The 25241-nt window shown below is 36.1% G+C and overlaps 1 protein-coding gene and 1 pseudogene across 1 annotated transcript; both read left to right on the top strand.

Moving 5' to 3' along the window:
* Positions 1–5719: 5719 nt before the first annotated feature.
* On the top strand, positions 5720–6287 carry LOC145582260 (histone H4). The gene has a single exon (XM_081639271.1). It carries the CDS (start codon positions 5788–5790, stop codon positions 6097–6099), a length of 312 nt encoding a protein of 103 aa, XP_081495397.1. The 5' UTR covers positions 5720–5787; the 3' UTR covers positions 6100–6287.
* Positions 6288–16469: 10182 nt separating this feature from the next.
* Positions 16470–18826, top strand: LOC145581207 (disease resistance protein RPM1-like; annotated as a pseudogene).
* The last annotated feature ends 6415 nt before the right edge of the window (positions 18827–25241 follow it).

The following is a 25241-nucleotide window of genomic DNA, read 5'->3' as shown; positions in this document are numbered from 1 at the left end:
ACATTTGGAAAAACCATTTATCATAAGATGAACCATTCAGGCTTTGGAGTAATTTAATTTCATGTAATTTTATCACTCCGTTTTCTATTTAATTGTGGTTTAGGATTAAATATTGAGTCCATTCGATTTTGAGAATATTCAAAATAGGGTATCATGACCAGTCTTGGATAAAGAAACACCTATTAAGTGAACATTGAATATTATAATCGAGAATTATCCCTAATCGAGGTCATTTAAATGATGGACGATTAATGACCGCTTGAGATTAGTGTGTAGTTTGATTTATAGCACCGTTTCTTGTGCTACAAGGACATGATTGTCATAAATCATTTGCACAGGTATTGGTTTAGAACCATACTGGATCGACCTATGAGAATACTTTAAGAGATTTAAAAATCGTCATAAGTATACTTCTCATTATGACTATCGTAACCTCTTTCCTCGACCATGAGTATTGTGAGTTCTCTTGTTTGAGTACTAGTCCTGCCGTACATGGAGATTATAACAGCAACACTCGGACGGCTAGGTCCTCTTAGTAAGAGAAGCTTACATTACAAGACTGGGAATGTCCCCTACTAATAATAGGGAACATGTCTTTGTTGTTACAAGGCCTTTCAAAGAGCGAGACTGTGAAAATGCATGGTCGTGCTCGGATGGATTTTAGAAATCATCTGTTTATTGACAGTCAAACTCGGATTTCGAGAAATACTTCTGGACGTAATAAGGATGACGAATAATCTTACCTTATAGTTAATGAAGAGACATTAAGTGACATAGGAAAAAGGCTATACACTAAAAGCGCACTTGTCCGGAAGGACAAGTGGGAGATTGATAGGAATGGTGTCCTTCGAACAAGTGTATTATTCCGATAGAGGGTTCGGAGCTATTAAAAAGCTATTTATTCAGTAAGTTCAAGTGATCGGAATGCCTAGGTGGAGGCCGCTTCCAATCAGTCTTATTAATGCATAATTAATATTACAGCTTAATCTTGACTGAACCCTTCGGGTCACACCCAAGCAGCTAACGATCCGACACGATGAGTTAATTCGGAAGGAATTAATGAGTCGCTCGAGTAATAAATATTTAGACGTCGGAAATCGAGCTAGGAGCGTCGAAACCGAGCGTCGCAAGTCAAGTCGAATTAATTAAAGACGAGACGGTAAAATCACTAATTAATCAACAATTTACCGAATACCCCTAACATCGGAATGCCCCGAGCAAACAGAGTGCTAGGGGCATTTGGTATAGCCAAGGTGGCTAGCATGCGCACCAAGCCGAGCCAAGGTTGGCTGGTGCGTGCTAGCGCACCATGGCTAGCAAGACTGCCAGCACATGGCTAGCAAGCCATGCTAGCATGTGTGTGGCAGCCACAACAAGCTAGCAACGATGCGCGCATGGTGCGCCAGCCAGCAGCATGGTGCCACGGCCAGCCGCACTCAGCAGCAGCGGGCCAGCCGCACTCCAAGCGCCAGCTGGGCTGCTTGGGTGCTTTGGCTTGGCTTGCCACGTGGCAGCAGCCCTATTGGAGCAAGTGGTAGTGTATGGCCGGTTTTTGGGGAAGCCTTGGGGATCAAGTTTTGGTCCCCCCCCCTTCCCTTGTGGTCCTTACCTAACCATTCCTCCTAGTTTGCCACTTGTTAATTAATTAGTTGTTGGCTATTTTCTTTTGTTTTGATTTAAAAATAAAAGGAGAAAATTGATTTTACCAACTCTCCCACATTGATGGGAGAGTGGATTTCTCACTTGAGTTTCCCTATAAATATCCCACTTGGGAAATGGGAAAACTCACTTGAGTAAGAGCTCAATTAGGCATCTCCACTTGAGAGAAAACCTATAAGCTCATTAATTACTCGGGTAGTCTTTTTGGTCGGACTTGGCTAACCTCCAAGTAGTAGACCAGTTGGGTCGAGTTGTGGGTGGACTTCGTTGGAGGTCCTTGCCATTTGTGAGGCTCGGCTTTTCTCAAGTAAGAGCTCCATCCGGTTAAGCGAATCACGCTACAAGGGTAATTTAGTCTTTTCTTTATTCTTGTTATTTATGCATTTTGTTATATTAATTGTGAGTTTGTTCTTGGGCTCGGGTTTTATTTCCACGGTGAGTCGGACTCATGAAACCCAACATCATTCTCAATAATAGCTCCTACATCTTTAAACCCCAAGCACCAATTCTCAATTTGGTACAGTCTATTTTTTGGCAAGAGAGTACCATATGAATCGAAAATGATAGCAGCATGATCAGACGCAATTAGAGGTTGGTTAATAATCATGCTGTCCGGGAATAAAATAAACCAATCGTTTGACATATAAGCTCTATCTAATCTCTCTTAAATTTGATCTCCATCAAAACGTTTATTACACCAAGTAAACCTTGGCCCCGAGAAAGGAACATCTAACAATCTATTTCCCAATCTCCATTGCGAAAACACTCCATTACCCCTAATGTACAGCACTCCACCTAGCTTATCTTCCAGTAATTCAAGTAGGTTAAAATCTCCAAGAATAATAGAAGTTGGGTAGGAATTATTAAGATTAACCATTGTACTCCAAAAACCAAATCTATCATCAAACAAAGGTGGCCCGTACACAAAAAAACATATCATATTTAATTCCACTAACTTCCAAAGCATTACAGTGAACAAGATTTTGACAAGAGCTAATATAAGAAACCTACAATTTATTCCAACCTAGCACTACTAAACCACCCTTAGTACCTATTGCATCTACTCTAGGAACTCCACACACAAAAGTAGGACATCTAGAACTAATAAACATATTTAACACCCTAACAACCGAGCATTTAGTCTCGGATAAGAACAGAAACTCCGGCTTATGTACATTGCATAACCAAAAGATGTAAGGTAACTTCGTCGAGTCTTCCGTATTAAGCCCTCGACAGTTCCAGGAAATTGTTTTCACTTTTTGTTAGAGGAACTAATCCCCACTGAATTGTAACCATACGGGAGATCAGTATGTAGTAGGCTGAACATCCATATCCGAAGTAGAATCTAAGTCAAAGTTATCAGAATCTGAGAAGTCAGTAACCTTGTATTTTTTGCAGACTTCATTCAAAACCCGAATAACAAGTCTTTTATGCTTGGTTTTGGTGTCACTCTTATCAGTTGCAGATGAAGTGATCTCTAGTCCAGGTTCAACGCCCATGTCACTAGCAAGAGTACTATCAGTTAAACTTTTTGAAAATTCTGTTCTGCTCCCAGCCTTCGACCTAATGTTGAATCCTCCTTTTGCTTATAATCTTTCTAGCCTGAGTCGCCGTTGCTTTTGTAACCAGTTGGTAGTACAGTACCGTAACTATGGAAGTTGGTCGCAAGAAGTGGACCTAGGTAAGCACCCTACAAAGTTTCTGCTTCTCTTTTTTCCCCAAGTCATCAGTTTCTTGTAATCTGAACAAGCTGATGCAAAGTCTTTCATCTGAAGTGAAGGAGAACTAGGAGGAGCATGAGTACCATCATCTGGATACAGGACTAAAGTTGCTGAAGTAGAAGACTGATTAGGCGATGAAATAGCAGAAGGGTTCAGAGGGATAGAAATAGGACTCGGAATTGGATGCACCCCTCCTTTTCCTTATGACTCTATAATCTCGAACAATTGTGCCTTTACTTTATAGTTATCATATAATATTGTTTTTATTTCTATTAAAGTAGTATGTCAAAATAGAGAGAATAGAGTGTTGTATTTCGTATTAGCGTATACACAAGTATATATATACAACCTAAGAGATTAGGGCTCGGAACATAACAACGGCCCATAAGCTATACATATTATATGGCCTAACATAGTAATTAATAGCATGTCCAAATCAAAACATACAAGACATATAGAATATGCTTCTTCATATATACTCATTCGTGGTGTTTCTTATATAAATATATATGAAATAATGTTCATTTTTAATATACTAAATGTTCATAATATTTTTTGACGTGTTCATTTTAAATACTAAATGTTCATTTTTTAAATGTTCATATATTTTTATGAAATGTTCATTTTTAATATAAAAAATGTTCATATTTTTTTGACATGTTTACTTTTTATTACTTAGGCCCTATTTACTTCACCTTAAAAAAAAAATATTCAGTAAAAATAATTTTAGTTCTGCAAAAATAATTTCAATTTAGTAAAAATAAGTCCAGTTCAGTAAAAATAATTTTTGTACAGTAAAAATCAGTACCTTTAAGAAGAAAATATAACAGAGAATCAGTTAAAATAATTTTAGTTCAGCAAAAATAATTTAAGTTCAGTAAAATTAATTTCAGTTTAGTAACTATAATTTAAGTTCAGCAAAAATAATTTCACTTCATTAAAAATAATTTCATTTCAGCAAAAATAAGGTAGAGTGAACAAGGCCTAGATGTTTATTTTTTTTACGTGTTCATAATGCTCTTATTTTTTTATGTGTTACTTTTTTAATTACTAAATGTTCATTTTTATTACATGTTCATAATTTTTTAACTAAATATTCATTATGAAGGTCATCGTCCAACAATTCTATGATTATATGATACAAGTAACTTTGTCCGATTTTAATACTTAATGGTCATTTCTTTTAACGTATCCACTTTCTAGTACTAAGGGCCTGTTCACTTCAACTTAATTTCAGTTCAGTTCAACTCCAATCAGTTCAGTTCAGTTCCAATCAGTTCAGTTCAGTTCCTAATTTCCTTCTCTCATAAAATATTCATTTCAGCTATATTCAGTTCAGTTCAGTTCAACTCCAATCAATTCAGTTTAGTCCAATTTAGTTAGCTCAATTCAGTAAATGTGAACATACCCTTAGGGCCTGTTCACTTCAGCTTAATTTCAGTCCAATTCAGCTCCAATCAATTCAGTCCAGTTCAGTGTTCAATTCAGTTTCTAATTTCCTTATCTCATAAAATATTCATTTTAGCTTATTCAGTTCAGCCCAATTTAGTTAATATGAATAGGCCCTAAATGTTCATTTTTTTTTACCATATTCATATTTTTTTACTAGATGTTCATTTTATAGCGCATGATCCTAGCTGCACGAACAGGGTATAGCTAAAACTTATTGCCAATTTATAACCAAATACTCTTTCCGTGTTTTAATAAGTGTTACAGTACACTTTGCCAAACACGCATGTCGAGACACAACTTTGACCATTAATATATCTAATTACTACGTATATGTTAGTAAAATTATATGAAATTTGATACTATGAAAATATACATTATAATGAATCCAACAATGTATTATACAATAATATTTGTTTTTTATATATTAGAAAGTTAATCAAGTCAAAGTAATTATGTGAATAGCAAAAAAGTCAAATTATAACACTTATAAAAACACGAAGGGAGTAATTCAAGTACTACAAACACTTGCGGAGTAATAAGCTAGATGAAACTTAAAACTCGTAGACTCCTTAGTCCTTAAAACAATAAAACCTAGCAAGGCTAGCAGTAGCCGGCAGGACAAATATAAGATCCGAGCATGGAAAACATTTTAAAGAATAAACCAAAGACAACCATTAGATTAAAACCATCAACGGTCTTAAATTTTAAAGTACTCTTCACACGGATTGGCCTTATTTACCGTCAGATTAAACCACATCCAATGGCTGTAATTAATTACAAACAAAATCAACAATTCCCTCCAAAACCAAATATTCAAAAATTTTCAACAGCCTCCTTATATAAACCCACCCCCAAAATCTGATTTCCCACCACAATCAAAACATCAATCTCCACCAAAAATCCAATTCAAACTTACAAAACCCGGATTCAGAATCTTGAAAGCAAGAATAAGAAAATGTCAGGAAGAGGGAAGGGAGGAAAGGGGTTAGGAAAGGGAGGAGCAAAGAGGCACAGGAAGGTTTTGAGGGATAACATCCAAGGTATCACTAAACCCGCCATTCGACGCTTAGCGAGGCGAGGTGGAGTTAAGAGGATCAGCGGCCTTATTTACGAGGAAACTCGCGGTGTTTTGAAGATATTCTTGGAGAATGTGATTAGAGATGCTGTTACTTACACTGAGCATGCTCGCCGTAAGACTGTTACTGCTATGGATGTTGTCTATGCTCTTAAGAGGCAGGGCCGTACTCTCTACGGGTTTGGTGGTTAGACTTTATTATGTTTTAGGGTTTTTATTTTGGATTTAAGTTTCGATGTAATTTGAGATTTGATGGTTAATGTGAAATACATGATTAGTATTGTAGTCGATCACAAACGTATAACCCTATAAAGGTGTATCTGGTCCTGGCATTGTGTGCTAGGGGTTCTGCAGACAGCAAACTACTCGAGCTGTTGTGACTGCACTAATAAACATAGCTCATCCAAATTCAACTAATGTAATGTATGTCAGACCGGAATTCATTAAGCATACAAAGAAAATTCAAGGAAATCGTTTTAATGAAAGGTGAAATAATTCCATGTTTTTGCCAAGGCCCGAGTTGATCAGATTCATATGTCGCTGTTAATTTCTCAGACTGGTCCAATCTAATTCATAGTTGAGAAATTGCTTCAACGATTGTGCTGACTTTGCATAGTCCAGATCATATAGTATGTACTATGTTGTCAAGGTTAAATTTCTGGCAAGGCCAATACACTGTCTTTTGTTTACTCGACTAGTAGAAACAAATGAATTGATCAAGCTAAGCAATGCAATGATTATAAACCACACCAACGATCAGGATAAACAATGAAACTTCATCCAATTATTTTGTTGAACGTAGTTAACACATTGTTGTTTGTAAACAAAGTAACTTGACTCTGATACCATGACACATTAACCTGATTCTGATACCATGACAAATTAGAGAGAAATATAATTGAATGACTTCTCATTAAACATGACACATAATATATAATAGTTACACTCCTCTTAACCTAGAATTCAAGATATCCTAGAATCTTAGGAAGTTAATTATAATACAAAAGATTATCTTTGCTAAACAGTATCTTTCCAAAATATATTATACGATATATCCTAATAATATATCAGTTTTCCTGTGTATACATGATATTGCAACTACAGGCTATAACAAATTTTTTATTCATTTGAAAACTTCAATCTAAGCTGCAAAAAAAAAAAAAAAAAAAAAAAAAAAAGGAAATCGAGAAATAATAAGTCAACAATACAACTGGTTTTAGGTAGGATTTGTATCTTACTCATTTATGAACAAGATAACAAACAAGTTCTTACTCGTATTTTTTTGATATTAAAATTAAGGTCACCATTAAAATTAGAACATGTCACACTGAAATTTTACTACGAATATCCCGGAAATGATGTCATAAAGATGTCACACTAAACTCATAGGCTGACGAATTGAAATGATACTCCGTATTAAATTAGTACGATATGGAAACATGATATGATATGGCCACCTCAACTTGAGGATTTGTACAACTAATTATATCAGCAAAACATTACTAAATGTCTCAAAAGTCAACTCAATTATAGTACAAAAATCTTACTTGGTAAAATGGAGGATAGTTCGGAGTATTATTTGATCTGGATATCAATGAAGACTTGTATGAATTCATCAATGCAATACACAAATCTCTATGTTTTCTTACGAATTCTTTAATACCTGAAAAACGTGCGGCGTGTCCTCAATATGTACTAGAGTAACGTTTTGGATTTAACACCGGTAATATTAATATTTACGTACAATAGAGTATTTGATTGGAGAATTGTCTTATTTGACTTTTTTCGCAAATGATAACAAAATTTATTTGAAAATTGTAATTTTCAGTTAGGTACGAGTATTAGAGCAAGATTAGCCCTGAGTGTTAAGACTCAGGATGAGATCATCATTTTTTGATTTTGTGATCTTAAGACAAGACTTTGTTTTTTTTAATGCATTTAAGAAGCTAAGTCTTAACAAAATCTGAAGTGGAATCTTGAAAACTCAAGACTCAACTTCAGACTCAATTTAACACTCAATTAATTTTTTTTTTTAAAAAACTTTAATAATTTAATTTACATGTAAAAAAATGAGTCTAAGCGATTGAAGAGATAAATTTTATCGAGTCTTAAGAAGTCTTAACATAATTATAAATTAGAAAAAAAAATTAAACTTAATCTAAAAAGCTGATGTGGCAATGGATTAAAGTCTTAAGATGAAACTGCGCTAATCTTGCTCTTATATACGTAGTATATATAAAAATTTTAACATTAGAAAGCTTTACAATGAGATGAATTTCACCGAAAATGGATTTTTTTTTTTCATGTAATAATCATAATAAGTAATAATTCATTTGTTTCTTTTTTATGTTCAAGCTTACAAACTTGCAATCATTCACAATTTGAGAGATTTTTCTATAATACATACGAAAGATACATATCCTGCATATGAAGTTTTTTTTTCGATTTGTATCAATTAAATGAATGTGGTAAGAATATCATACTTTTATATTATCCTAGCAAGTAGCAACGTGATCCCAAACTATGTAAGATTCAACAAGACTGAATTTGTTTATTTATTTTTTAATCCAAACTAATACAGCTAATTCAAGGCTATCAACATTAAACTTATATAGTTTACATTTGTTTGAGTTAAACAACAAATACATCAAACAAACAAAGTTTCTCTCTTACCAACAAGCTAAAACCCAAAACCTCCTACAACCTTGCAACAATCCACGGGTCGGGTTTACCCGATCTTTGATATATTGATCATCACATCTTTGATAGCAGGTATCTTACTCTCTCTCTCTCTTTTTTTTTTTTGGTAATTTTGTTGAAATTAAATAATTAAGCTAGTTAAATTATTTTGTTTTAAATTTAAATAATTAAGCTAGTTAAATTCAATTTGTGCTAGTACATTGTAATTTGAAGCTCAATGAAAAGTGGTTTCAAAAGGGGTGAATAATTAATAATTGTTTTTATTAAGTATTTTGTTTTAAATTTAAATAATTAAGCTAGTTAAATTCAAATTGTGCTAGTACATTGTAATTTGAAGCTCAATGAAAAGTGGTTTCAAAAGGGGTGAGTTTATTTGCTTGCAATTTTTTTATGCTACATGTCTATTTTGTAACTTTTGAAATTTGTAGATGAAGATGGCAATGTGTAGGGTCTAAGGTTATAATATCCATATTATATAACTAATATATAAACCTAAACTTTTAGTTAGGGCACGAGATAACGACACTTGACATTCTAACTTTTTGCCAAGTGTCTCGCCACGTTGGATATATTTAGATAGACTTCATAGGATATATATAAAAAAAAATTAGTTTAGAATTCTATTTTCAAACAAATTTGGATAGAATTTTAGGATAAAATTGTTAGTTGATAGATTTATTTATTTTCGATAAATACCAATATTTCATATATATAAATTGAATTATAATTTTATTCAAAAAAATATTGGATTATAACTCTAAAAAAAAATACCAATATTGTTATTAGTCATTTACATGCCTACTACATGTTAAATTGTCACAAAAGTACATCAATTCCTAACTAATTTTCTATTAGAGATATATTTTGAAATTTGACATATAAATTAAAAATTTATCTCAAAATTTAACAAACAATCCGGACATCGCACGGGGAACAAAACTAGTATATAGTATATCGGAATTCGTTAGAGGGCATCTGATCAGGGGAATGACTGTTTTCAGAAATTAAGAGTGGGATGAATATTAGAACTTAGAATGTTGTTGGGGATTCATGAAAATATGGTTTATTGTCTTGTCAATAGGGATGCACATAGTAATAAATAACAAGTACAAGCATCCTTAGGGAAATAGACATAGGGTTTGTTCATTTGTCACGTCATCATACAAACTCCTCGTCCAACAAACTTATTATCAACCATAGATAAACTTGTTGAAAGGTTTATGTATAAGATCTATTGTGAACACAACTCATTAAATTCATCAAAATAAAAAAAATTTATAAAAAAAACAAAGATAAAGAAAAAGAAAAAACTGGGCCCAACAAACTCCACTTGTCAACATGTAAAACAAATGGAGGCAAAATCAATCCGGTTTGTATTTACAAACATCAACATTTTTTTTACTCCTCCAAACAATAAGAGGTTTGTCTTCTAAAAAGGTTAAACAAACCTCTTATTGCTATAGCCCTTAGAGGGTGTTTGGGAGTTAGAGGTTTGATGGAAAAAGAGAGATTTGAGAAAAAAAGAGAAGTTTGACCAACTCAAGTGTTTGGTAGTTAGAGGTTTGGAAGAGAGTTTTGGGATGAAAAGCTCTTTTTCAAAAATCTCATATAAGAAGGTTTTTGGAAGAGTTTATAGCTTTTTGGTTATTTTATCTCTGAAACAACTAACAACTAATCGCTACTTACCAAACAGTTTTACACAAACAACTAATATAATCAGTTAGTCAATCAGCTATCACAATTAGCTAGTTAAATTAATTAACTCAATCTGCTAACATCTAACAACTAACACCTAACATCTAACTCCCAAACAAGCCTTAGTTCCTTATCGGTAATTTTTAGATTTTCATGTACTTTTTTTATATTATGGTGGAAAATTGACAAATTAGTCATTTTGTGCCACCTCTCAATTTCCATCTCTTAGGATGTGTTCTTTTTAATTGAGTGTTCTAATATAATTTTATAAATTATTACTCTCTCTGTCCTTAAATTAAAAGCTCATTTCTCTTTATTATGTAAGTAATAAATAAGAAAAATTAACAAAAATAATTCAAACTATTGGCTCCCTTCTCATTTTAATTCCAACTACTATTTAAATCAGAATAATCTCAACTATAAGAGTCCCTTCTCAATTTAGTTTCAAACTTTTGTAAACCTGCTAATCAGGTAAATTGAGCCATTTTTCAACATATTATTTGTTTCATTATTCACATTATTATAATTTTTTTTTTTTTTTAAAAAAAACAAATCTAAATTCCTACCACCACCTTCTGAATGTTCTGATCTCACCACCTACCCAACCTAGTCCTTCCACTAAAACCACCTTAACATCCACCCCCATCCACCAAAAAAAATCTTTCCAGCCAAGCTCATCCACCGAAACCATCATTTCTATCACCCCGGCCATGAATCACCATCAAGCACTCCAACCACCGACATCAATCACACCAACGACTGCTGAACAGGAAGACGAGATATGAGAGAGAATGGAGGTGATTTGAGAGAGGGGAGAGGAACAGAGCGATTGGAGAAGGAGGAGATGAAATGGGATGCGCAGAAGGGGGAGGAGATGCGGTTGACGGCGGTTGGCAAGGTAGCGAATGGTATATAGGTGGGGTTAGGTGGTTGAGGTGGGGGCGCCGCTGGTTAAGGGAGGGGAAAGGAGGTGGGTGATACGGAGGTGATGGATGGGGTTGTTATTGTGGTATACGGTGGTGGTGGTGTGGCATTGTAGCAGTGAGGAGAAGGTGGGTCCATGGTGGTCGCGATATTTGGGGGTGGTGGACTAGTGGTTGGCTGGTTGTGGCTATGGTTGGGTTGTAGGTGAATGCTGGTGGGTGACAATAATAAACTAAATAAATAGATAAATAAAAAGTTAATTATTCTCTTATATAAGATTAAAAAAAAATAATAAAAAATACCGGTATTACAGGTTGTAGGTAAGAGGGACTAATTTGAGAAGGGACTCCTATAGTTGGGGTTATCCTGATTTAAACATTAATTGAGATTAAAATGAGAAGGGGGCTAATAGGTTGGATTATTTATGTTAATATTTCCTAATAAATATTAGAATTAGACTTCTAATAAAGGGACGGAGGGGGTATCATGCTTAAATTAGTTATAAATTAAAGTTTTATAATTTTGTCTAATTTGATATTTACCTAAATTTTGAATCTTATAAAATTCACATTGTTTATGAATTATAATAGAGTAGAACTCCTTTTTGCGAGCCTCAATGCCTCATGGTCCTTAGTGCTAGTGTGGCAAGACTTGTGAAGGGGCGTGATATATTATAAAACCTGCTATTCCTAGATCTTAACAATTAGTTTAAACTTTTGGTTTAGTTGATTCTTTAACCATTTAAATATATAATTCTAAAATATCTAATATTTACCATTATTTTATTAATCCTTTGTTTAATATTATAGCGCCAACATTCTTTTTTGGGTGTCTAAAAATATCGTGTCTGTTTTTTAAAATTTCTATTTTTATTTTACATAATTTAACAACAATACATCTAGTTTATTTTATATTTATTTTTATCTTTTCTTTAGTTTCAGTGTGCCTATAGTGATTGGCCTTACCTTAATAAGTGTCATGTTTCTTATCATGCTTAAGCTTACTACTTCTTCTATCCTTTAATTTTTAATCCATATAATGTATAATCCCCCGTATTTTTAAATATTTTATAAATGAAAATTTATTTTATTTATAATATTTATTTGTTATTTTTCATAATTTAATTTCAAAAGTTTCAAATTATTAATCTGGGTCGAAAATTATTTGAACAAATTATTTTATGCACCTTTATTCTACAATTTATGTCCAATCACACAAGCCTAACCCATTTGTTTACTTAATCGACCCATTATTTTTATGAGGCCCAATCTTTCTTTTTACCCTACAATAATTCTCTCCTATAAATACCCATGAATCTCCAAAAATTTCCCACACAAAAAGGTTAGTCTTATTTTCATCCTCTTTTGTTTCATTATTTTGCTTAATGTTAATTTAATTGTTTTGGGTTTTGATTTTAGTATAAAGATTATATTTTTAGTATCAAATTATATTTTAATGGTATAAAGATTATAAATTTCAGATTATATTTATGTTATAAATTTCATATTTTATGAATTATAAACCTAGGGTTTCAATTTATTGAAAATCATGATTTTAGGGTTTTTATGAACAATTGATTTAGGGCTTTTATAGAAATGATGTTTTGAAATTTTGGTGATTATAACTACTGATTAGTTTAACTTAATTCCAGATTATTTTGAACACATAGATTCGTGTTTTAATTTTTAGATTTTCGTTCGTTAATATTAATCCCGTTTTAATCCCGATCAGATTCTGAACTCATCCGATTTTGATGAAAAAGTAGTGTTTCCCATGTGGAAACAACGTTTTAAGAAAGACTTACTACCTTTGGTAGTGAGCACCACCCTTTCGTGGCCAAATTCAGCCTCTAAATATGATTTTCGGGCAGTTTTTTATTTTAACGAAGTTTTTTTATACTTAAAATATTATCCTTGAGTTTGATTAATAAAATTAATTATGTTTAAAGTTAATTAAGCATAAATATATGTTTTTACTGAAGTTTTAAGTGTTGGAAATAGTTTCTAAGTACTACTTTTGATGTTTTATAAAGAGGGTTTAATCACCCATTAAAAAGGGAGATTTTTAGAGGTTTTTATATAATTTTCAGATTTTTATTAGACTTTGAACTTGCTGTAATTTCATGTATAAGAGTGTATTTTAAGGTTTTTATGAAGAAAAATTTAAAGAACTATATATAAGCCTTTAATTTTAACTAAAGGGAAGGTTTTAAAGTGTTGTTTGATTTGGATTTTGAAGGTTTTAAAGTAAGTTAGTATTGCTGTAAATTTGATTGATTGGGTATTGATTGAGATGTTATTGTTTGGCTTAGAAGAGGAGTTTATTGAAGGTGATTTCTAGTTAGTAAAGTGGCATACTAATTCGTTTGCTAAGGTACGTACAAGTTACGAAACCTTTCTTTTAGGTGCATGTTTAAGGACGACGGATCGAGAACTTAGTATCATGTATAAGGATGACTAAGTTAAATTGTTTGGTTATACATTGTGAATTTCGTATGACGTGCACTATTTTATATTGCAAGTATTATTTGTGCTCTGATTATGCAAGGTGCGCTTAGAGGCAAAGGTATATGATTGGTGTATTGATTAATTTATTACTCATTCATGATTATGCAAGCAGGATGAGTAAAGGAAGAATTTAAGTCTTCTAAGACGAGGTTGAGGTTTTGGGGTGCCTTATGCACTCAAGGTGTTTATACACCGAGGTAGTAAAGGAATAAATAATAAATGTTGCTTGCCACTAATAAATCAAGAATTGAAATTGAAAAGTTGTTTTACTTGATTGAATTGATATTGGATTGATTGTATTGTTATGCATATGAGTCATCACCAAGTCTAAACCTGTAAATCACCTAAAGTGCAAGATGGATGAGTAATAAAACTCTGGATTGGTGCACTTCTGGAGTAATGACAATCAGGGGTTGGGGTACATGGGGTATTAGCCGTGTACTTTTCTCGAGGCCGTCTGATCTACGAGTCTCTTATTTCAAATATTTTTCAAAACTAGGAGTTAGGTGAGATCTCATACTAACTACGGGTCACGGAGTCGCGCCCGTGGTCGTTGGATGTTTATTGATGTTTCCGAAAGGAGGCATGGGGTTTTTCTTTTATTGATGTTCCAAATGGAGCATGGGTTGGACAACCTTGTCTATTGCGTAATCCAATGAATAAAAATAATGATTTACCTATTATTAATTGATGGAGTCTTAGTAATATAAATAGTTGAGTCGTGTGTTGAGTCTATAATTTAATGATGCATGATGATTGATTATTAGTAGCATGTTATGGATTTCTTAATTTATTTTGCAGCTTGTATGTACTCAGCTTTGCTGATTGCGTGCTTTGTGTGTCTTTCTTTGGTCATGGCCTTCGCCTTTCAATGACCCTGTGACGATCCAATTTTTACACTTGTAATATTGGGGAGCAGAATTACCACAGGTTCTTACACATGTAGCATTCATCAGGGTTGTGGGATCTTGAGTAGAGAGTTGGTTGTTTGCATTTTATTTCTTTTGCAAGTTTGAATTTATTTTAATTCGATTTTATTCGACACTATTTCTTTTGGGTTTGAATTTATTTGAACACTGAATTTAATCACTTACTACTTTTATTGGGTTTTGAATAAGGGCCTTAATGGTTCCAAGTTGTATGACTTAATTTGGTTTCATTCGTTGGTTTTGAAACTTATTTATAACTGATTTAGTTTTTCCGCTGCTATTTTCTGATAAAGCCTTAACGTTTGAACACGTGGCGGTAGCACGCCAGTAATTCTCTTGAATATTGTTCAGGATCCTCACAGGTTTAAAGAGAGAATTATTGGGGTGTTACATAATGCTTATTAAGAGTGAAAGGTTTAAAAAATTGTTACTACATATTCTAACAATCTATATAAAAAACAATAAATTTAATGGATCTTGTTACATTTGTCACACCATGTAGTTTCATAATGATTCTTTTGAGTTTTCAAAAGTGCTACTAACACGTAGTAGTTTATAAGCTATAGATTAAGATATTATTGATCAAACTTGTTTCTTGTGAATTTAAAGTAAAAACGTAAATGGGGCAAATATTAAAGGATGCCGCATATTCAACACAATTCATGAGACATACATATTTTTCAAAAAAAGAATTTTTTAGTAATAATGTGTTAATGATAATAAATTGGAAAATTTGTTCAAAAGGACTACTTAAACGGTCTCTTTTGTTCAGAAGGACCAATTAAGACAAAAATTGTTTAAAAGGACCACAAAACACACTTTGAGTTGTTGAGGGGGACCTAGTCCTATTTTCAGGCAAGTCAACGCCGGACTCCGGCGTTGACCGTCACGTGCCAGGCATGTGACTCATTAAGTTGAGTCTAATTTTTTTTTCTCACGATTTTCCCCCAAAATTCCCAATTACCCCCAATTTTTTTCATTTCTTCTTTCTCTCTCCTCAAAGTATAACCCCAAATTGACTGGAATGTGCAATTGCGCCCTCTTTCTCCTAACAAATTCATCCACAATGCAATCGAGGGCAAGTCACAGAAAGTAAGCATTGTGAATTGTGAAATTTTTTCGAATTTGTCGAATTTCTGCAATTTTGGTTGATGTTGTTCGTTTTTGTGTTTTGTTCAAAATTGAATTTGCAGCAAAATGAATCTGGGCAAAATGAAGAGAACTAAGTGTAGCTGAATATCATGTCGGTTGAAAATTGTGTGTTTTTTGCCCTTTTCCTTTCCTTTTGCCATTGTTAAGGTCGAAAAAAAAAATTGAATAAAAATGATGAGGAAACACTCCAAAACAAGAAAAGAAAGTGACAGGAAGAGAGAGTAGTACAAAGAATTTACCTTTAATAGCCTATTAAATCGCCGCTGCTCTGATCTCACCAACAATGGCAGACTTTAGTAAATACCATAAATAGTTCTTTGAGGAGAGAGAAAGAAGAAGAAATGGAAAAATTGGGATAAATTGGGAATGTTGGGGGGAAATCATGAAAAAGAGGGGTGAAAAAGAAAAAAAAACTGACTCAACTTAAAGAGTCACGTGCCTGGCACGTGACGGTCAACGCCGGAGTTTGGCGTTGACTTTCCTGAAAATAGGAGTTGGTCCCCCTCAACAAAAAGTGTATTTTGTGGTCCTTTTAAACAATTTTTGTCTTAATTGATCCTTCTGAATAAAAGAGACCACTTAAGTGGTCCTTTTGAACAAATTTCTTCAATGTCTATATCTATTTGCAGTAGAAAGTTACAAGGAGTTGGACAAAATGGCTTTAGCAATACCAATACCAGATAAATTGCTGAGCTTTTTCATGGAAAAGGTTGTTCCTGTACTACAAGCTGAGACACAAAAGTTTCAGAGTGTCCCTGAATTACTAGATGACATCAAAAATGAAATGGATATCGCGAAAGATTACTTAAAAAAAGCCGAGGTAAAGGTGGACAGAACAAACGATCAAACAAAGGAGCAACTTAAGAAACTGAGTAATTTACGAGCATTGGTTTTTAAAGTTGAAGATATCATTGACGACTATAAGCTGCTCAAATCAACTCATCAAATAGAAAACCAGCAAGAAGACAGCACAGGGTGTTTGATGGGAATATGGGAATTATTAGACCGAAGTTCTAAGGAAGTCGGCGGGTTTAAAGATAAACGTGGGATCGCTTGTTCAATTGTAAGGATTAAAACGGCAATGGAAAAGATAAAAGGAAATTGAAAAGGTTACGAGGAATCGATTTTCACTCTCAAGGAAGAACTTGGATTAGTCCTACATGACCCCGGACATTGTCCTGTCAATTTTTCCCATATTGAATAAAATCATAGCATGTTTCCTAAAGGCTGCAAGTTTAAAAGAATGAGAATAGTTCGTTTATGGCTTGCTGAAGGCTTTGTAGAAGCCAAGGATCATAACACTCGCGAAGAAGCTGCTGAAGAACATCTCAATGAACTTGTCGAAAGAGGTATGATCTTGAAACATAAACTAATTTAAATGCCACAAATTAAGTTTCATATGTGACTGGGCCACACTGTGTGGCCAGTGTTACTGACCAATTGAGTAATCCCTAACCGACCAAGCTAAGTAACTCATAACCTACCGAGTAACCCCTTACCGAGTAACTCCTGAATAAGTAACCCCAGTCATACAGTGTGTTTAGTCACGCAAAAAATGTGTTGTCTAGAGGTACGTTTTATCAAATATTCAAATAAACTATGTAACTTGAGGACGAGTAAATTTCAATTATATCATACATGTAAAAGATGTACAACATAATAAGTAAAAATTGGGAAAAAAATCTAGCTCAATTGTAATTACATGTTCAATAGTTTGATAAATAACTGTAATTGCTAACATACAGATGCTTGTATATATATATATGTATAGGTATGGTTCATCTCTTGAAGAGCGACGAAACAGGAAGAAACAGGACTCTAATACTTCCATGTATGTGGCAACACATAATGGTACCAAAGTTGGCAGAGTTAAATTTTTGTCAAGTGTTACCACAAAATAGATTAAGTACAAACAATCAATGTCGAAGGCTTTCGATTCACAAGGATGCACCAAACACTGTCATTCCCCCAAGTGTTCGTTCAATCCTTTCATTTATCCGCCTCGAAAAATTTCCTATCTCATGGTCATCACCATTCCAGGAAGCAGAATTCCGGCTAAAAATACTAGACCTTCAAAATGCCGAGTTTTCTAATGTCCCGGAAGTGGTGGGAAAGTTACATAACTTGCGTTATTTATGTATGAGAAACACCAAGGTCAAGAAGCTGCCTGAATCTATTGGCGGACTCTGGAACATTCAAACCTTAGATCTCAAGAAAACGGATGTGGTAGAGCTCCCAAAAGGGATTAACCACCTTCAGAAGCTCCGACATCTACTCGTATGCAATTATAAGGAAGAAAAGATGGTACCAGTAAGGATACACGAAGGCGTGTTGAATAATTTTAAGGAGCTGCAAAAGCTAGCATTTGTGGATGGAAGTTCGCCTACTCTGGTGCCCGGTTTGGATACGCTAAAGCGATTGAGAAGGTTGGCAATCGAAAATCTAAGGCCGGAACATGGGAAAACATTATGTAATGCATTGCAAAACATGATACAACTTCGATCATTGAGTGTAAGTAGTATTGAGATTAATGAAAATGTTCATGTTAATGATGAAGAAGTAGTTCTTGATTTGACCAACTTAATATCTCCTCCTGAATTTCTTGAGAGGGTTTACTTAAAAGGGCCTTTGGTAGGAAAAGAATTGCCAAAATGGGTGCACAAACTCAAGCATTTGGTTAGATTGCGGTTGATAAACTCTGGGTTTACGAACGATCCACTCGAAAAGCTCAAAGTTATGCAAGAGTTGCTTGTGCTTGAACTTGATAATGCATATGATGGTATGGTGTTGGATTTTGGGTACAAAGGGTTGAAGAAACTGGAGGTGTTGCGTATTATTAGGCTAAGGAAATTGAAGACGTTAAAAGCTGGGGAAAACGCTCTTCCAAAGCTTAATGTAGCTGAATATCATACTTGTTACAATCTAGAGGATATTCCACATCAAATTCAGAAAGCAAGTGATACATTGTTAAACACTCGTATTATGAGTCGTACCAAATCTTCTAAGTTCTGAGAAACTAGTTTATTGATTTGTCTTTCTAGATTTTATTGATACTGTATATGAGTTGAGGATCAATTAGACTAGTTGGTTAGCTGTTTGTCAAACGAGATAATTATATGAACAATGAGGACATTATTATTCAAGAAATGTGCACTTGTGTGGGACAATTTTGCAATGGTTACAATAATTTTGTGGCCACTATAACTTTTAAATTATGGTTATACATTTGTCCTTCATGCTGAGTTGAGGCAGTTAGTTGACTTGAAAAAAATAAAAAAATAAAAAATTAACCTTTAAATTAAAAAATAAAACTGCATTATCCCCTTCCTTTCTAGATTACATTATTAAATTACTCCATTGCTTACCATGGACAATACTCCAATATTAACTTCTCTCTCTAAAATCGAGAGCTTCTCTCACTTCAAGTGAGTTCTTCCTAGGTTGCTAGGGGTCATATCTTCCTTTGCTTTTTTTTCCTCCAGTTTTCTTATTCCCTTATCCAGATCTCCTTCCATATACTCCTTTTGTTTGCTAAAGGTGGCATAGCTCCTCCTAGGTGGGAAAGATTCTCTATTGCTTGCTTGTGTCTGTAGATTTCCAACCCTTCTTTTTAGAATTTCAAGATAATCAGTTTCTTGATTATCCATCCTCCCTCGTTTCTATTAAAAGGCAATAACCTTTCAGATTTCTTTCTCCCTTCCCAATAGCTGTGAGCGCCACCTTGTTGGTATCCCCACCCAATATTTCTTGAGCATTTACTGCTCTCTTCTACTGGTGCAGTGTGGTGATAGATATAGGCGGCTACTTAAGTAATAGTATTTAATTTGCCCAGTTCTTGTTCCCCATGCCTGTTTTTGGTTTTCTCCCTAGAACTCGAGGTGTTCTATAAATGCAATAGAATTTCCAGACCTATTGCTCATCTTCTCTTATTCCATTCTTCTATCTTTTCTTCTTTTCTTCTCCCTCTATCTGTCCTTATTCAGAATATTTATGTCTTCATTTAATTCCTAGCGTATTGTCTTACTCATGGACAATGACAATCATGAGTTTCCCCCCAACGCTCAGAGTGAGCAGCAGGAGTTGGATTTAAGGGGGGGCCCTCTCATTCCCCCACCTCTAGATTTTGATCTGGATAATAGCGAGATAAACTTTAATTCGTGTGTTATTGGCTTTTTCATTGGCCCCCACCCTCCGTCTCAAGCACTCGTGCAACATATTGTTCGTTCTCGTTGGATAATGAAGGGGGAGATTAGGGTTCATCGTTCTGGGCCATATTTTCTCTTTGAATGTGAAAGCAGTCAAGACTTGAGAGGGCTAGTACAGGCTGGTACGGCTATTATTGATGGTAGAATCATCAATCTCAGAAGGTATCAACGTGACTTCGTACCTCACCAGATAAGCTTCTCACTCTCTCGTATTTGGGTGAGAGTCTATGGGCTCCCCCTAGCCTACTTAACAGAAGGTTGGGCAAGACAAATCCTACGTCATGTAGGATACATAGAAGAGCTGGACAACGAGGGTAACGGACTGCCAGTATAGGCAGAGTTGAGAGCTCGTATGCTCGTCGATCTCTCTATGCCTTTGATCTCAGGATGCTTTATCCCCTTAGAAGGGGATCGTGTAATATGGGTCTATCTGAGGTATGAGGGGGTTTTCCGATTCTACAAATCGTGTGGGTGCGTCGGTCACTCCACTTCGCGATGCCCCTTTCATGATATGGTTGCTAGGAGAAGGGTAAGAAGGCGCCTTGATGAGGTTCAGGCAGATGGGGTTAGGGTTTTGTACGGGCCAGCTGAGTACCCATACTACTCTAACTACATTCGAGGCTCACCGGACTGGTACAGGTGTCGGAATACCGGGGTCGACTTGCGACATCTTGAAGAGCCAAATGGTCACCTTTTGGACAGGAGGGTTCCAAGGGAGAATTTTGATTTTAATGAAGGTTACCCGGTTGATGGGCCTTTATCTCTGTCGGATAGTGAAGACAGTGATGGGTTTCATACGGTGGATGAGAATCTGTCGAACGATGAATCCGGGGTTGTGGAAATGGAAATTGAAGAGGTGAGGCGGGATCTAATTCTCTCTCCAGGAAGAAGATTAGGGTTAGGGGAAGACCCCTACGCCAAGTTCGCTCCAGGAAGGCAACTGGATCCACCGGTTGTGAACACCACTAATGATCGTGGTAAACAAAAGGTGAATGAGGCTGATAGTGAACCAGCAGCAAGAAGAATGCTGGACTTCGACATAGGAAGGCCCACGGCGGATCAGGTTCCCATCCCTCCCTTAGCTGCTGATCTTCCGGTTCCGTCAAGGCATCTCTTTGCGGGTTCGAGATTTGAGATGGGGGAGTCATCCGCGGCCCAGCTTTAACCCCATCAAAGTGGTGGCTCGGGTACTATCTTCCATACCTTGGGGATTTCTGAGTGGGCCTCCACTCCAATCGAATTCGGCGGAAGCTCACCTGTCCGTATGGAAGCGGGTGGGGGCATAATTTGGCGGCTGCCTTCATGCATAGAGATGAGGATAACCCTTCAATTATGGAAACTATGCGTGAGTTTGATGAAGGACCAGGGGACGAGGAGTATGCATGCATCATAGAGGCTAGTACTATTCTCTCCTTGAGCATCCGAAAGGCTAGAAGGATGGAGATTCAAGAAATCCATCGTAATGTTAGGGCAAACTCTTTGCCTTTCTTGAGGCTTTCTCCGGCGGACTTGGGAGGATTGTCTAACCTTCCCCTCATAGAGTTTGATCCACCTAACACCCCGGTATCTCATCTTAGTTCTTTTAATTTCACCGAGTTGTTTAACTATGATGATAGTGCTAACACAAAAAAGAGAATTAGGGAGGCGGTGGGACACATGCCTCTTTCGATTGATGGTGATTCGATCCGCTATAGTGAACACCATGAATGAGTGGAGCGCAAGAGGCTCAAAAGGCTTCATAGGTGGTCCGATAAAGGTGGGTTTAGTATTTGGATCAATGATGAGAATGGTGGGAAAAAGTTTGAGTCAAAGGCTATTTCAGATCCGGACATGGCTCGTGAGTTTGGGGTTGAAATTGATGATGACCTCAAAACTAGGGGTAGAAACAAAAGGCTTCAAGAGTTATCTTCTTCTTCTTCGGGTTCGTTTAAAAGGCAAAAAAGTGAAGAGGTAACTTCGGCTTTCAGGAAAGTCAGAGATGATATGGACATCGATCTCCAATTGCCCATTCTTGATTCGATGATGGGTTCGTCAAAGGGTAAGGAGGCTGGACCAGATCAGCCCCCAAAAGAGATATGAAAGTTGTGGCGTGGAATTGTAGGGGTTTAAATGATCCACACTCTCTTACAATTCCCTACTTAGTGTGGCTCTACCGTTCGAAGCTTCCTTTATTTATGTTTATTTCAGAAACTAAGATGTGTTTTTCAGATGCGGCATCGGCTTTAGGTATTTTGGCTCCCACTTCCACCTTTGGTTGGGATTCAGATGGAATTAGTGGGGGGTCTTCTAGTTTTAGGTTGGTCTAATGATGTAGTAGAATATTTGTACACCTCTAAAAACTTTATCCTTTGTAAGATCGTTGAATCTATTGGATGTTTTAAGTATGTCTTGTTTCTTTATGGCAAGCCTCAAGTAGAACATAGGAAATTAGTTTGGGAACAACTTCAATGGTTCCTAAACGAGTTCAAAAATGTGTTAGTTATAGGAGATTTCAATCAAGTGGAGAGTGGAAGTGACAAGCTAGGAGGATCGATTTTAATTAGGGGAATTGATGCCTTTTTGGATTGGAGATTTAGTAGTAATGCTTCAGAAGTGCCTTTCTCGGGGCCAAGGTTTACTTGGAGCAACAAAAGAGAAGGTAACAATTTGATCCTTGAAAGACTGGATAGGGCCTACATCACGGAAGATTGGTTTCATCACTCTCCAGATGGGAAAGTATTCCATGAACCTATCATCTGCTCTGATCATGCTGCCATCACTTACCAGTCACACTCCAAAGAGGCCTCTTCAAATAGGCCCTACCAATTGGAGAATTGGTGCCTTAATTTTCCAGAAGTAAAGGAATTAGTAACGAAAGGTTGGAAGGAACCCTTTCACGGCTCCTCTATGTTCCAACTCTCAAGAAAGCTTAGTTTGTTAAGAACTCGGCTTCAGTACTGGTGCCTGGAAAATAAGAAGATATGGGGGATCAACTGGAGAAAACTCACTAGTGATCTGCAAGATACAGGGTCGGATATTAGGACGATTCAAGAAGGGGAATTGTATATTCAAAAGGTCAACCTTATCATTCCGAAATGCCAGCTAAGGTACAAGTTTTGGCAACAGAGAATGAAGGACAACTAGATTAGGATGGGGGACTTACCTACCTCCACGATGTACAGGAAGGTAAAACAGCGTCAGGTTCATAATGAGATCTTAACGATCAGAAATGATGATGATGCTTGGGTGGAAGGACAATCGGAGGTGGAAAAGGTAATTTTAGCTTCTGTAAAGAAAAATTTTAATCCAGACATTTCTGAGGATCATGGGGAGGAGATTGATCTCCTTCTAGGACAACTGGAACTGCCTCAGCTTTCTTTGGATGATAAATTAGGGCTAGACAGGCCTTTCACAGATATGGAGGTAAAAAAAGCATTGTTGGATATGCACTGTTCTAAGTCTCCAAGTCTAGATGGGTTCACAACCAATTTCTTTCAGATCTACTGGGAGGAAGTAGGGGAGCTAGTGGTGAACAGTGTCCAACAATTCATGAGATCTGGTAATATGCTTAAAGAATGGAACCAGTCTCTGTTGGTTTTGATCCTAAAGGTGAAAGTCCCTGAACTTGCCAACCAACTTAGACCAATCAGCTTATGCAACACGGTCTACAAATGCATCTCCAAGTGTCTGGTCAATAGGTTGAAGAAAACTCTCCCAGGTATTATCTCGGAAAACCAACATGCTTTCATCCTAGGGAGATATATGGAGGACAATATTATGCATCTCATTAATACAAAGAAAAAGTCAAACTTCACAGCGGTCAAAATTGACATGTCAAAAGCCTATGACAGAGTGGATTGGCTCTTCCTCCTGAAGGTCCTACAGGCCTACGGATTCTCTGATCACTGGATTAGAATGATCTCACAGTGTATCTCAACGGTGAGCTTCAAAGCTGTCATTAACAGGAAAACTTCTCAGCATTTTGTCCCTAACTGTGGGTTAAGGCAAGGAGACCCTCTTTCTCTTATCTCTTCATTTTCTGCATGGATATCCTCTCAAGAATGTTGATCCTGGCAGAGGACATTAACCAATTCAAAGGTTTGAAGGTTTCGAGAAGATCTCCATCTATCTCCCATCTTTTCTTTGCAGACGATGCAATGTTGTTCTTTAAGGCTGATGAGGAGTCTTGCTTGTGTATTAAGGATATTCTCCAAAGGTTCGGCAAAGTCTCGGATCAAAAGTTGAATTTGCAGAAGTCATTCATTAAATTTTCTCCAGGTTTTGATAACAATAAGAGGTTAGCCTTGAAACAAATTCTTTCTATGCCCGAGACTGATAATATGGGGATTCACCTGGGGGCTCCGGTTGATATTCAATGGAGGAAAAGTCATGCTTTCCAGTTTTTGGCTGACAGGGTCTCGGAGAAAGTCATTTCATGGGCTTCTCTTCGTCTATCACAAGCGGCTAAGTTAGTCCTTATCAACACGGTTCTGGTTAGTATCTCGGCCCATGTTATGAAATGTCTCACACTGCCCCAAAGCATTGCCAACAAAATTGACTCCCTCATCTCGAGGTTCTGGTGGTCGAACAAAGGAGGCAAAGGTATGCACTAGGTAAACAAGGCTGTTATCCAAGCCCCCAAGAGCATGGGGGGCCTAGGGATTAGGGGAACCTCAATCCTCAATGATACCCTCCTTTTCAAACAATCAACAAGAATGCATCTCAACCCGCAACTTTTACTATCTAGAGTGCATAGAGGGTTCCATCCAGGTGGGGTTCAACATGCGAGTAGTCCTTATGTGAGGAAAGGGAACCCGTCAATGGGTAGGACAAGCCTCCAAAAGGCCTCACAACGCTTCAAGGATGGGTTTGCATGGAAGATTGGTAATGGGAAGGAAATCAGGGCTATTAGTATGCCGTGGGTTGATGGAGAAATTCCAATGGTCCACTCAAATCAAACTTTAGGAGCCGCTCGAAACTGGAAGGTGGAGGATTTTATTGACTGGAACACGGGTAAATGGATCGTGGAAAAGGTTAGGTTTTGCTTCGACTGGAATAGTGAAAAAGCAATTCTGGCTATGGAACTTCCCCACAAAAAAGAGGATGATTTCACTTACTGAAAATTTCACCCCTCTGGGAGGTACACGGTCAAAAACAGGATACTACTATCTTTTTAAAGATAGGGGGTTGACTGCTCCTCCTTCTCAACTAAGGATCAAGAATTCGTGAAGCTGATCTGGAGA

The sequence above is a fragment of the Chenopodium album genome, chromosome 15 (genome assembly GCF_948465745.1).
Source record: "Chenopodium album chromosome 15, dcCheAlbu1.1, whole genome shotgun sequence".
Taxonomy (NCBI): domain Eukaryota; kingdom Viridiplantae; phylum Streptophyta; class Magnoliopsida; order Caryophyllales; family Amaranthaceae; genus Chenopodium; species Chenopodium album.
This window is presented reverse-complemented; position numbering and strand designations above follow the sequence as displayed.

Coding starts and splice junctions, on each gene's coding strand:
- LOC145582260 (XM_081639271.1), top strand. CDS start 5,788: ATGTCAGGAAGAGGGAAGGGAGGAAAGGGGTTAGGAAAGGGAGGAGCA.